This window comes from Gigantopelta aegis, chromosome 3 (assembly GCF_016097555.1).
Source record: "Gigantopelta aegis isolate Gae_Host chromosome 3, Gae_host_genome, whole genome shotgun sequence".
NCBI classification, from domain to species: domain Eukaryota; kingdom Metazoa; phylum Mollusca; class Gastropoda; order Neomphalida; family Peltospiridae; genus Gigantopelta; species Gigantopelta aegis.
In genome coordinates, this window is record NC_054701.1 from 87626005 (window position 1) to 87639736 (window position 13732).

Below are 13732 nucleotides of genomic sequence, written 5' to 3' on the forward strand. Positions count from 1 at the left end.
GTGCCAGGAATAATAAGTTGATATAATCAATAAATAAACAAACAGATGCTTTGTAATGTATCTCTCACTAACCACCAACCCATGGACCTGCAGCCCAGATAGCTGAGGTGTGTGTGCCAGGAATAATAAGTTGATATAACCAATCAATAAACAAACAGACGCTTTGTAATGTATCTCCCACTAACCACCAAGCCATGGACCTGCAGCCCAGATAGCTGAGGTGTGTGTGCCAGGAATAATAAGTTGATATAACCAATCAATAAACAAACAGAGGCTTTGTAATGTATCGCTCACTAACCACCAAGCCATGGACCTGCAGCCCAGATAGCTGAGGTGTGTGTGCCAGGAATAATAAGTTGATTTATCAATAAATAAACAAACAGAGGCTTTGTAATGTATCAGCCATTATATAATTAAAAACAAATTACCATTTTCATTTTACATCGAAGCATACATTTATTATTTGTTTTCACACATCAATAGATATTAAACAGTTGTAAACAAGTTGCCACACAAATGAATCTTAATTTCATTAACACTTTGTATCAAGCTTAGGTAGGTGTATGTCTATCTATGATTACTTATGTTACGTGTTTTGTTTATGTAAGCAAAAATACTAATGGTAAAGCTTATTAATTACGAGATCAAGAGGTGAAATTAATTTGATATGCCTTGGAAATCGGAATCAAATGCCGTGGCAATACAGTTTATCATATCTTAGCAGGGCTAGCTCTGGCACTCGCCAATTTTATTTTAATTTGGCAAAAAAAATATGTGTAATACTTAATATTTTGTTGGAAAATAGCTATAGATTTTGCGTTTTTAAGATGATTTGGCAAAATGTTTTGATTACCCAGAGCTGGCCCTGCTTATCATCATCATCATTATAATCATAAAGGAAGGCACAAATAATACACCATGGCATAACAATAAGATAAATACACCATGTTAACAATAACAACCTCAACAAGTACCTAAAACAATTCAACAGTTTCTACTGTCAAAATACCTTTAACTTCACGACACATACTAGGCCCTCGGATTTCACAAAACACAATTGTTTACGGTACTATATGTCAGTAAAATCACAGAACAGAAATTTTGTTTCCGCTGATTATTATATCGAGTATGACTATTCAACAAAATGAAATAAAGTTTCCGATGGCTTCCCATGATCACAAGGCACGGAACCAAAAAAGTGTTTCCCATGAAATTTAAAATCCTATGGCCTGACGTACACCAATTTATACGCTACAATATCATTTTACAATCTACATTTTTTATATATCTTTTTTTTCTGGTCAATCAAAATTGTCATTAAATTTAAAATCTATGAGATAAATAAACCACATTTGCTTTGAAAATGTAAATATTTTAAAACATAAAATAACACCTTTTTTATTTTTTACACCAAAAGATCATGATAATATTTATCTGATTCATCATTTTTAAGTAATCAACAAGCAAGACATGCTAACAAAAGAAAGAAAATAAACAAAAACAGGAAACTAAAATCATGTAATATGGCAGTAACTGATCAAGTTGCAAGTTTCTATCTCAACAAGTTAATTCTCAGAGAATAGAAATTTAAATGTATATTTATACATAGGGTATGCGAGATTTACCTCCCAAAACAATATCAATTCAAGATATATGTACATACATAAAAATTAAGTAAAATAAAAATGCAATAACAAAATGTCAAAGTAAAAGTATGTATTTTCACAAACAATTCGATCCATATTTCATAAAGCTTCAAAACCCCAAAATTATAAACTTCAAAATACATAGCAGAGACAAAGGAACATCCAGTACTACAAAATATTGAACAATTAATCTATTTCTATTTTAATTAGCAATTTATTAATGAGGAGTTATTCCTACTCGTAATAATACATTTAATATGTGTATATGCCAAGATACATTTTTGGCAATATATTAATTTCATAAATGCAACATTTAAACTACTAATACATGTACATAATTCTCTTAAATTTATTTTCAAAACTTCTAGGTCAAATTTATCTAATTCTACAGGAGAAAAATAAATTCATTTCAAAATCTCTCATGTCAAAATCAACTGACCATCTCTTCTTTGTAAATACAAAAATCTATAGATTGTAGATTTTTCTGAACTTTCCATTAATTTTAATTTTGTTCTGATGACTTGAGTCACGACATAAAATGGATAACATTATTTATAACAAATGAAGGCCGTTTTGATCAATTCTTGAGAAATGTTAAAAGAACCCTGATCATTTGTTTCTTAACATTACTTTAGTTTAGGTTGACACCCAATAGCCGAAGTGTTATTTTACATTCATTCACTCGTTTCTTAACAATTTGTCAATATTAACAATACTGAGATATATAACAATTTTATGTAATGATTTTCATAGATTGTGATAAAATAAATGAATTATTTCATTCTAGATACATTGATTCATTTATTGTATACAATGAAAAAAAGTAAACATATCAAAGCTTAGTGAGAAGCTTATTTTGAAACCGCAGGCAAGACTGTTATTTGTAAGTACTAATCAAAATTGTTATTATTATTAAATAATAAGCAATTTTCAAGCTGTCATTTGCTAAATTGCCAAATGCAACTTTAAGTTGAGTTTGGTGAACATGTCATCATCAATTCACCAAAAAAGCTAACTCAAAAACTATGTGCCATTCTTATGTGTAAAGCCATTTAAAAAATAATTTTGTTTAGCTAAATGTTACATGAATTCCGCTGCAAATTTTCTGATCAAATTTGCAAAATTGCTATTACTTTTGGTGTCCAGCTTAAACCCTAAACAAGCACAATTTATTTTCACTGCAGCAAAACTAATCAACGACCAAACATTACTCCATAATTATTATTACAATATGAAACAATCTGTTTTAATGAATCATGCTGAACAATGTGATAAATGAGAAAATTCTATAAATGACAAACCAGTGCATGATAATCAACAGTGAAAAAAACAACATTGGTTAATTTTAATAACAGAAGACACAAGCTGAGCATTAGTTTAAAATAAGAATATATATTGAGCAACAGAATAGGAATATTATCAAATAATTTCTAGATTGACAAAACAAAATTCTGATACCTTATGGTGAAGAGACAGACATAGGAAGACAAAATAGTTATCAAGAAAAATCAATTAACCAGTACACAAAAGTGTTAGTGAATGAAAACCATTTCACTCAGGATAAATGAAAATGTGAAGCCATCAGCTTTGCGGAATGGTTGGAAAATATCTGTATTGCACCATTATTGCTAAGTTGAAACTATTACTTCACCAAATAATCAATAATAACATATACAAACAACCAATTTGAAACCATATTACTGCAAACACAAACAAAGAAAGAAGTAAAATGGTGGGTATGAGTTGTGAAATAAAAAGCAATTTTGTTATAGACTGGCTTAAAAAATAAACCACATTTTATTTTAAAACATAAGAGCTGTCCAGTTGGTCACAGATAAACCCGTAAAAACTTTCCAAAATGCACATAATGTGACAATTCTGAAAGCAAAAAATGACTAGATCAAGTAAAGTAACCAATCATGATCAAACACAAGTTAGGGATAGTAATCAAAACCGTATAAGTTTTTCTCCAACATTGAAACAAAATAAAAGTGTGCCAGAAAAAAAAAATGTTTTTGCTTAGGCTTGGATGGAGTATAGACACACTATCAAGTGTAAAATACATTTTCACGAGACAAGTTCAATACCAAAAGAATTACAAAGTTAATAAAAACTATATATATATATATATAATTAAATATACATGCATTTGCTTATAAAATAAATGCTGAGTAACAAATATTTTACATCATCTACAGTTGATAAGTTTCACTACAAAAACATCAATATTCTCCATTCTTTAAAACAATATCCAACATACCAAGATTGATATTTCACATTTATAATTCACTCATAATATCCAAGAGCTTATACCACATGTTCCTGAACTCAAATTTCAAAATGCTCATTACCCATGAACTTTCGTTAAAATGAAATCTTATATCATAACAACTCCAATGCTTCCTTGACATCCTAAAAACAATAACTACATGTATGCAAGAAATATATAAGACATAAAACAACTCAAATGTATTTTGTGCATTTTATTCAAAAACATGATATGATTTAGCACTAGCATTTGTATCTACAACTGGATTCAAGGGGGATTGACAAAATGTGTGTGTATACAAAGATTTCTATTAGGCAAATGTTTGCCCCGGCTGTTGTTAATGAATGGGACTGTGTGATCATATCAGTTTAAACATATGCTGGCTTGGACAGTGAATCTTTGGTCCTGGAAGCCATCTCCCGACCAAGCCAAACATTCAGCCACTATTACTCTCAAACCTGGGCCGAGTTCAGCTAGACTGAACAGAAAAACATCCACTAAACTGGTTTATGCCCTTCACAGTAAACCAAATGGCCACGTCATGAACCAATCAAATAGTTTATGAATGTTAGCGAAACGTTTGCTGGCTGAACTAAGGGCTGATTACCTTCACAGTTTCAGATTGTTTATATTATTCATAGACATATAGTTGTCATAGATCCACAGTTTAGTTTTAGTTTTCAGTTTTGACATTGTACATGACACAATCACTAAAGCAAAAAAGTGCTTTCAGTGACAAAAACAACATGAACTGGATGACTGAAAACCGTCAATACTCACACGGAATGCAAAATTACCATACACATTAATAATCCACATTTCAAATAATGAAAGAAAAGTAACAAGTGAGAGAATCCTTTAGAAAAACATTTTTGGTTTACCAATGACAGTAGATTATTTCAAATCACAACCACTCACGATTTGTTTCATGTAGTTTGTGTTAATACGTTGTCCGAAGGTTACCGATTGTCCTGCAGTCTTTAGTTTTCACTTACTGTGAAAGACAGTTTACAGTAGGTCTTACAGTAGTTATAGGTACCAGTCCATTTTCAACATGGTGGAAGACTTCTTTTTGTACACTATTGTAAGCATTTACATAAAGTTACGGGTGAAAAAAGATTGAAAATAAAACAATTTTGTGAATATTTCAGTTCAGTAAATCAGTATTGCCAAATGTGACATAATTTGTAAAAAAAAATGTCTTTATTAGCTGTGAAAACTGTCCCAATTTTCTACCAATAGATAAATCTTTGATATTTTTAGCGATGTTTTTCTCTCCCCCCTCCCCCGTGCAAAATGAAAGTTACATCACAGGAAAGCAATATATTATGAGGGATGACTTATGTTGCAAAAAATCATGGTGACTTGTAGGCATTAGTGGGGGAAAAATGGATGTAAGATAAACATTTGTGTTATTAATGGAAGTAAATGAACATAAGATTTTTCTCCATAGGCAGGTACACAAGCATCTTTTGACCCAGTGTGGCCACAGATTCCAAAGATGGTGGCTGAGGAAATGACAGATTATTGAAGTCAATTTCTATAATTCACAAGTTGTTTTATTGAAACAAATATTCGGACAGTATTATCTTTAGAAATGTGCATCATCAGACAACTGTTAATACATTGGTATGGAAAAGAATAATAGATTTGCATTCTACATTCTGAGATTGAATTTTTAATCAAAAACAGAAATACTTGTGAACCAGGTATACGATAAAGTGTCAGATACTGAGCCACCAGTCTAATGTAACACTGTGAATCTGAGGGCAGATAACTCTTGATCAGGATGTTGGCATGTCTGTGTACTTGTGTTTGACAACTGGCAAAAACTGACCTGCCTCGGCTAACTGTCAATAGAGCCTCTTCTCGTACCTGGAGAAAGAAACATAACACCTGAAATAGTTAGTGTTCATAACACTTCACTTTTCACTAATGTTATTTCACAAATAGTCCTCGATTATAACTCTGTGCATAAAATTTGAATTTAGTGTTTACACGAACAACTTTCTTCTGTAGTTCAGATACAACTGAAAATGAAAATGTTAATGGGCCACGGTAATTATCTATTATTATCTTCCAAAAACAGTGATCAAATTAGCCAACACGTCTTTTTAGATTTTCTGACAAACAATTACAGCTTTTGCACGAACTGCCTGTTGTTTATGTTTATACTGGTTTTGCGCAACTGACAGATGAATGATAAAATCATGCGTGCCAAATTTTCTGCACTGTAACTGGATCTAAAAAATAATGTATATCAATAAAATACTGCTCACCTTTAAAAAAAACACCTGTTGTCACCTGCTCAATTTATAAAAATCAGACTGAACCAGCTTCAGTGGTGTAGTGGTTAAGCCATCAGTCTGGAAGGTACTGGGTTCACATCCCAGTACTGTCTCCCAAGCAGAGACTTTTAATAGCTCTTTGAGGTGTAAGCCCACAACACCAGTTCACTCTCTTTAATTTAACCTCTAACCTGCTGCCTACACAGACAGCCCATAAGAGTGCCCAGGTCAGCATGTTTGAACCGTAATTGGATAAGTTCAAAAATCAAGTTAAAATGAAAGAAAATGAAGACCAACTCATTTTATCCCCAGCCATAATTAATACCTATTTTGTCATCAATTTATTTTCATTATATTTCAAATAACATTAAGAATATTTTCTTAAGTGCTAATTGTTTAATCATTTTGTATCATTAGTATTTTTAAACATGTGAATCACAGGCTGGGGTACATCATGCACTATTAGTGGTTTGTGTTTCTACTGACTAATTGTGCACAACATTCTCTAACTGACAACTTGACAGTAGATTTATAAATACACATGTATTCTATAATATACGAACCCGTGCAAACTGTGAACGCCACCTTCAATCTGTGCGGATGTGGTCCTCTTCTCAAATTTCAGTTCACCAGAATACATCATGGATCTGATTAAAACAAACTACTGATTAGAACATATATTCATTATTTTAACAGATGAAGAACATTAGTTAAAACACAAGTACAAAAAAAAATGGACACTTTTGTGCTCTGATCAATACATTTTCTTTTACTTATAAATGTCAAATAATAATCACTGGTGTTAATTATCATTATTTCATACTTACATTCTCATTATCATCTACAAAATGTGCATTTGTTATAACAGACCAACAGTAAAATATATACAGTGACACTTTTTGCCACAGAATATCCCATAAAAAGAGCATTTCACAGTTTCTTTTAAAAATATTCAAAAGTCATTACTGAGGCAGCGAGTTCAGAATACCAGAATCAAATAGCTGATTTGTAATTCTAGAAGAGAAAGTTGGATATTTCAGATAGTTATACACTGTTTATTATCCACATGGTTCAAGATATTCAGGGAAATATATCCAATATGACCCATATGTGTCATAATGATTTTATGCGCACATCGAATGATGTCATTGTGGGAAGCAGCGTCATAAATTAATGCGGCTTTCAGACCCTAGTGTAAATGCTTATCACAATGACGTCATTTCTGAAAATGACATTGTTTCGTCCTCTCTTTTTAGTTACGTTTGAAACATTTTAACATGATCCTAGCTTGTTATTCATGAAAATAATGTTTTGGATAATGTGGATAATAAACAAATTATTACTCTCACATGTGAATCGTCCTGATTTTACGAAACGAGTGTCAGGATTATTGTATTACCCGAGCGAGAGCGAGGGTAATACATGAATCCTGACACGACACACAAGCTCGTATAATAATCTCTATATATCTCATGATGTCATATCTTGTGTTAAATTATTCAAACTGATTTCAGCTCTGGCTGAAAGAGGCACTAATGTAGTATTAAACAAGCAATCGGAGCACTGCTGATGCAATAAATGTCACCTACAGAATCCAAAGTTGTTGTTTTTTATATTTCCTAAATTCACAGGCCATACTTCTGACAAAAATGGACAAATGCCCAAAATGTCAAACGTGTTCTGTAACTACACACTAAACCTCTACATAAAATTTCAGTTCTATATCTTGTAACACTGCAGTAAAAAAAAAGACTAGAACATTTTGTGTGGAACAGGACAACTATGTGAAAAAAGTGCCGATTTCACCAGCTAGATTAGTGCCTGCGAAAGAATGAAGCACTTACCTGAGTAAGGACATACTCTTGGCACCGATGTCTTGACAGCCATGTTTGATTCCCGCAATCAGGTACGGAACAAACTTCTGTATGGAGCCTTTGTCAACAATCGAACCAGAGACACCTTGAGCCACCTTGATTTTATCACTCTCACTGGAAACAAACCATTCATTATATTGCAGTTTTAAGTAGACATTGCCAAGGTTTTGTTTAAATACGCATTATCAGTAAGCTTGAGCAACCTAAAAGGTTTGACGAATGTGGTTAGAGAAAAGAAGAATTCAAGGAAACCAGGAGAATTTTGCCACCCCATCACCATTATGAGGAACAGCATTAGCAGGTATCACCAAAATTAAATAACAACCAGAATTAACTTCAGTTTTATCCAGTGAATTGGCAAAATACACCTAAAAGTGTAGAGATGTTTATGGGAGTATTTTTCATTTAAACTTATTCTTGTGCTTACATCCAAATAAGGTTCAAGCACGTTGTCCTGGGCACACACCTCAGCTATCTGGGTTGTTTGTTCAGGACAGTGGGTTAATTGTTAGTTGGTTAGTGGTTAATTAGAGAGAAGAGGGTGTAATGGCCTTACACCTACCCATTGAGCCCTTAAGAACTCGCTCTGGGTTGGAGCCGTTAAGGGACTGCGAAACCTGTACCTACCAGCCTGTAGTCCGATGGCGTAACCACTATGCCACCGAGGCCAGTATCGGAGTATTAAAATCTACCTAAAATATCTGCACTGGCTTCCCTTGTTGCTCTCCATAGCATCCAGCGAGCCCATCCCGCGGTATTTCTTCAGACGGACGCCGTCAGCGAAGAAGTATTCACCCGGGGCCTCACTGGTACCAGCCAGCATGGAACCCATCATCACTGGAGAGAAAGCATAGTCACAAAGACTTTATTAAAATGTTTCCTTTTCCAGATCATATATTACATATCTACTGGGAAACCAACAAATGATCTTACATAGTTTCAAATTTATCTACAGGAGCTCTCATGTAATATGCTTCACAAATGTGATGTGCATCTAGGTCAGAAAATTCCCACTGCAGGTATTTTAATGTATAGAAGATGATCCACAAATAAATGCTAACTTTTGTTAAAATTTTCTGTTGTAAGTATATATTAAATCTTACAGCACATAATGAAACATTATCAGTGCAGTTCTTCATGTATTTCTGTGACAATGTTAGGTCGATGTTAAAATGATAGGACAATAAAAGAGCATAAATTTATAGTGGTTCTCACCATATAATATTATTTGAATTATAACTTTGCCGTTATTCATCACCTGCCAAAATATACAAACCTTTGATTATCACCGTAATAGGTTTTAAAGAAACTTTCATACAACACTTATCTAAAAGTTTGTTTTATTTAATGACACCACTAGACAACAACACTTATCTAATTTTCCTTTATTCAAATACTATTGTGTTTTCCTTCTAACAGTAATAAAATTAACTTAAAGGGACATACCCTAGTTTTTAAACACTAAGGTATATTTTTTTACTATTCAAGCCGTTTTTGATAACTGAAATCATAATTTACTTAAAATTTATTGTTTAGATTATCCATTTTCGTACATTCAAAGTTTTTGGTCATCCTAATGTTTTTATCATCACAAAATGCATTTTTCATATTTTTAAAAACACATGTGTCTGAGAAGTAACAGTTATGGAGTCTAGTTTTAGTCTATTTTTAGAGGGTTTGTCATCATTTCAAAGTAACAGACTCATGTTTCACTCAATTGTAACTTTAAGCAAATGTGTTACAAGTTTGTAGTTTTAACTAAACTTTGTGTTAATTTTCACGGTTGAAACTAGGGTCTGTCCCTTTAAAACAAATACTTGTTTGATATCCGTTTTCAGCAAATGACATTTTTTATTATCAATCTTTTAATTGCTTTAGATATATGCTCTATAAGAACAGTACCAGTATTTACTGTTTAAGAACCTGCAGTTGAACGTTAACTATACGGTAAAGTAAAACTCACCAGTAGAAGCACCAAGTGACAATGCCTTGATGATATGTCCTACTGACGTGATACCACCATCAGCTATCACAGGAATACCAAAACGTCGGGCATATTCGGCAACTTTGTACACCGCTGTACCCTGGGGCCGTCCAACGGCCATCACTGGAAGAAATTGGATGTTAACATTTTAAACGAAACAAATACATTTTTGTGAACTTGGTCTTCTTCAGAAATATTGTGACTACATGAAATGAGATGGAAATTAAAGGAGAAAGGAAAAATGGCAGGAATATTTAACTAACTAACAACTAAATAAATAAAAGATTTCTACCTTCCTGAGTGATGCAGATGGAACCACTGCCCATGCCGACACGCAAGCCATCAATACCAGCATCAATCAAATTCTTCGCCTGTGCGGCTGTCACAACTAAAACAGCAATATGTGATAGGAAATGTACAACAAATAATTTTTTACTATAATCACTTTGCACATAGACAAGGCAGTACATACCATATACTTTCACATAGTAAGATTAATGTTACAAGCTTTTGCACCAGAGAAAACATTCTACCATTAAGCAATACATGATCAAGTTTGTTATCTCCTCTTCCTCATTTTCTATTGGCTGATTATAAAATCACAGGGCTATCCATTACAGGTTGGGTGGGTGGCATGTTTTTAATATACCCACCATCCTAAAAAACCAGAAATTGAATGCATAGAACAAAAAATATGTAGCAGAGCAACCAAGTATAAAGTAATAATTATAGTGCCTCCTGCACCCCACCCCCCACCCCTTCTTCATGTGATCAAGTTTTATGTGTGTTTTGTTTAACGACACCACCAGAGCACACCAATTAATTAATCATTAGCTATTGGAAAGTAAAGTTTGTTTTATTTAACGACGCCACTAGAGCACATTGATTTTTTTCAGCTATTGGATGTCAAACATTTGGGAATTCCAACACAGTCTTCAGAAGAAACCTGCTACATTTTTCCATAGACAGGAAAGCACATACCATTCAATATACCAATTGTGGTGCACTGGTAGGAATAGGAAAAACCTCAATGGGTCTGCCAAGGAAGTTTGATCAAACAACCCAAGTACTAAAGGAGAGTGCCCTGTGCCCTATACCCTGAGTTAAACAATGACCCTCCCCCAAACCCCTCCCCCTAATGGGATCAATTCCTTATATGTAATGAAATTAATTTATAAATCTATAAGATACTTTGATCCAACAGCCCAGGCACTAAAGGAGAGTGCCATACCACCTGAACTAAACAATGCCAACCCCACACCCCAATGTGACCAATTCTTGAAGTCTTTATATCATATATGTAATAAAATTCATTTATAGATCTATAAGATACTTTACTGGATCATGAATGCCCCAAAATACCCAGAATTGATCTACCTTACGGTCTAGCAAGTTTCTAATCAGCTTAGTTTTATTGAGATGCAAATCCTATAACCAGAGTCAAACGAATAAGCAATCAGCTATTACGACAATCCGTGTACATAATCAATAAAGTGACACTAGTATTGGCTGCCATGGTAACAGTCGGCTCACAATTGATTGATATGTATTCTAGGTGGATACAGTATATTTTAGTACATTACCACATGTTCACTAATGTCTATATACGTTATATTTGGAATATTTTTAATAATAAATGTTCATGGACATTATTTCTAAAATTTTACTTGATGCTATGGCTTTGACTTTGAAATTTTTTGTGATGTTTTACAAAAATTAACATTTTTAAAAACATCTTATTAATGTAAACTAGAATTTGAAAGAGTAATACTTAACATGTACTTGTATTTATTCAAATTAGATCTATTGTAAATTATAAAAAATTATGTGGGAGGGAAGGGGCGTTTGTTAAAATTTGTCTTTATATAATAAAACATGAGATTTACAATGGTGTCAATTATCAGTGTCTAGACACATAGGTGATAAAACATATATTCTGGAGTACAACTGATTTTAAAACTAACAAAAAGTTTTGGTTTTTTAAATAAAGAAAACAATTAATTCAGTCCATAACTGATATATTTTTGCTATGGAAGCCAAAGGGGTTACTGTTCCTTGTGTTAAACAAACCTATATGACTAAGAGCTAAGAACACCGTTAATGAAAAAAGAAATATGACATATTTAAACATAAAACAAGCTGAAAAAAAATGAACCACTGTTGAAGCTCACCATTTCCACCAATGACCTGCAAATCTGGATATTTCTGTTTAATATAGCGAATCAAGTTGATCTGGAATACTGAGTTACCCTGGGAAGAATCCTAAAAACACAAAAAATATATAAATGGTGACAGTAAACACAATTCAGCATGCACCCTCTTATTTCCCAATATGTACAACAGGGCTAGCTTTGGCATTCGCCAAATTCGCCAACTGTGAATTTTAGAAGCAGTTGGCAAATTTTATTTTAATTTGGCGAAATAATTTCAGGTAATAATTGACATTTTACAGTAAATATCTATTGATTTCTGCCATTTTTTAATTTTAGAGACAATCTGGCGAAATGTTTTGCTCACCCAGAGCTAGCCCTGGTACATTCTAATATCTATGTATTTCTGTAAATATCAAATGTAAACAAGCATTATGAGAGTACGGCTAAAGCAATACGTGTCCCCTACCAGGGCCAACAATTTTTCATATATTGTAAATTCAAGTGGGTAAATCACCATGAAAATTAAACTTAGTCTGTAACAGTATGTGATAAAGCTATATACAAAATGTCATCTCAATATCTTCAGGCATTTCAAACAAAGCACAGAAAACTAATTTTCATATCCCCTAAATTCAAGGGCCATAACTCCATCAAAAATAGGTAAATTACCATGAAAGTTAAACTTAACCTGTAACAGTACATGATAAAATTATACACAAAATTTCAGATAAATATATCAGGGCCTTTTGAAAATTAAGTCCGGAAAACAAATTTTCATATCTCCTAAAGCCTAAAATTGTAAAATATGTAAAATAAAGTAATCTTTTAATATTAAAACCCCCAATTTTTTTTTTACACAAAACATCTTGAGTGTTGATTACGATGAAATCCCTCAAAATTGGACCCTCAGTGAACACAAATTTTCTCTAATGGGGATGTTTTATCAGTCCCTTTTTAAATATTAGTCCAGAAGAGAATCTTTCTAAACCAGCTACCCATACTTGGGTCTGTGGGTGTCTGGGTTAGTGGTGTTTCACTGTACCACACACTAGAACACTTTGTTTATTTCTTGGGCTACTTACGAGAACCAGGAAGTCGACCCCGGCCTGCACCAGCTGTTCTATACGGTCTTTGTCAGTGTCGTGAGTACTCACAGCAGCTCCGACAACCAACTGTTTTCTGGAAAAATATTCACATAAATTAACATATCATTTACTCATCAAACAAAGAGTCAAATGTACTGCTGTAATTCAGAAGTCTAACTTCACCAATTGTGAATTTTACAAACACTAGGCAGATTTTATTTTAATTTGGCAAAAACAATTACTGTAATAATTGATAATTTCTTGGAAAATAGCTATAGGTTTTACTTTGTTAAAGCCAGTGTTATCGTGTATCTTAGTGACCTTTTACCAGACCAATCAAAACACAGATGATATAACACTGAATGATTGATCAAAATAAAAGGTCTCCAGGACAAGATATTGTGTCCCTGTCATGGATAGAACTCTCTGAAGA

The 13732-nt window shown here is 33.0% G+C and overlaps 1 protein-coding gene across 1 annotated transcript in view; it reads right to left on the minus strand.

Moving 5' to 3' along the window:
• Positions 1 to 21: 21 nt before the first annotated feature.
• LOC121369261 (inosine-5'-monophosphate dehydrogenase 1-like) overlaps positions 22 to 13732 on the minus strand; it is a 49019-nt gene continuing 35308 nt past the window's right edge. The window contains exons 9-16 of the mRNA XM_041494224.1: positions 13297 to 13393; positions 12233 to 12323; positions 10354 to 10449; positions 10041 to 10184; positions 8770 to 8914; positions 8048 to 8191; positions 6767 to 6850; positions 22 to 5790 (exon numbers count right to left, since the gene is read on the minus strand). Coding sequence (XP_041350158.1) covers positions 5769 to 5790; positions 6767 to 6850; positions 8048 to 8191; positions 8770 to 8914; positions 10041 to 10184; positions 10354 to 10449; positions 12233 to 12323; positions 13297 to 13393 — 823 coding nt within the window. The 3' untranslated portion in view covers positions 22 to 5768. The remainder of the gene's footprint in view (positions 5791 to 6766; positions 6851 to 8047; positions 8192 to 8769; positions 8915 to 10040; positions 10185 to 10353; positions 10450 to 12232; positions 12324 to 13296; positions 13394 to 13732) is intronic.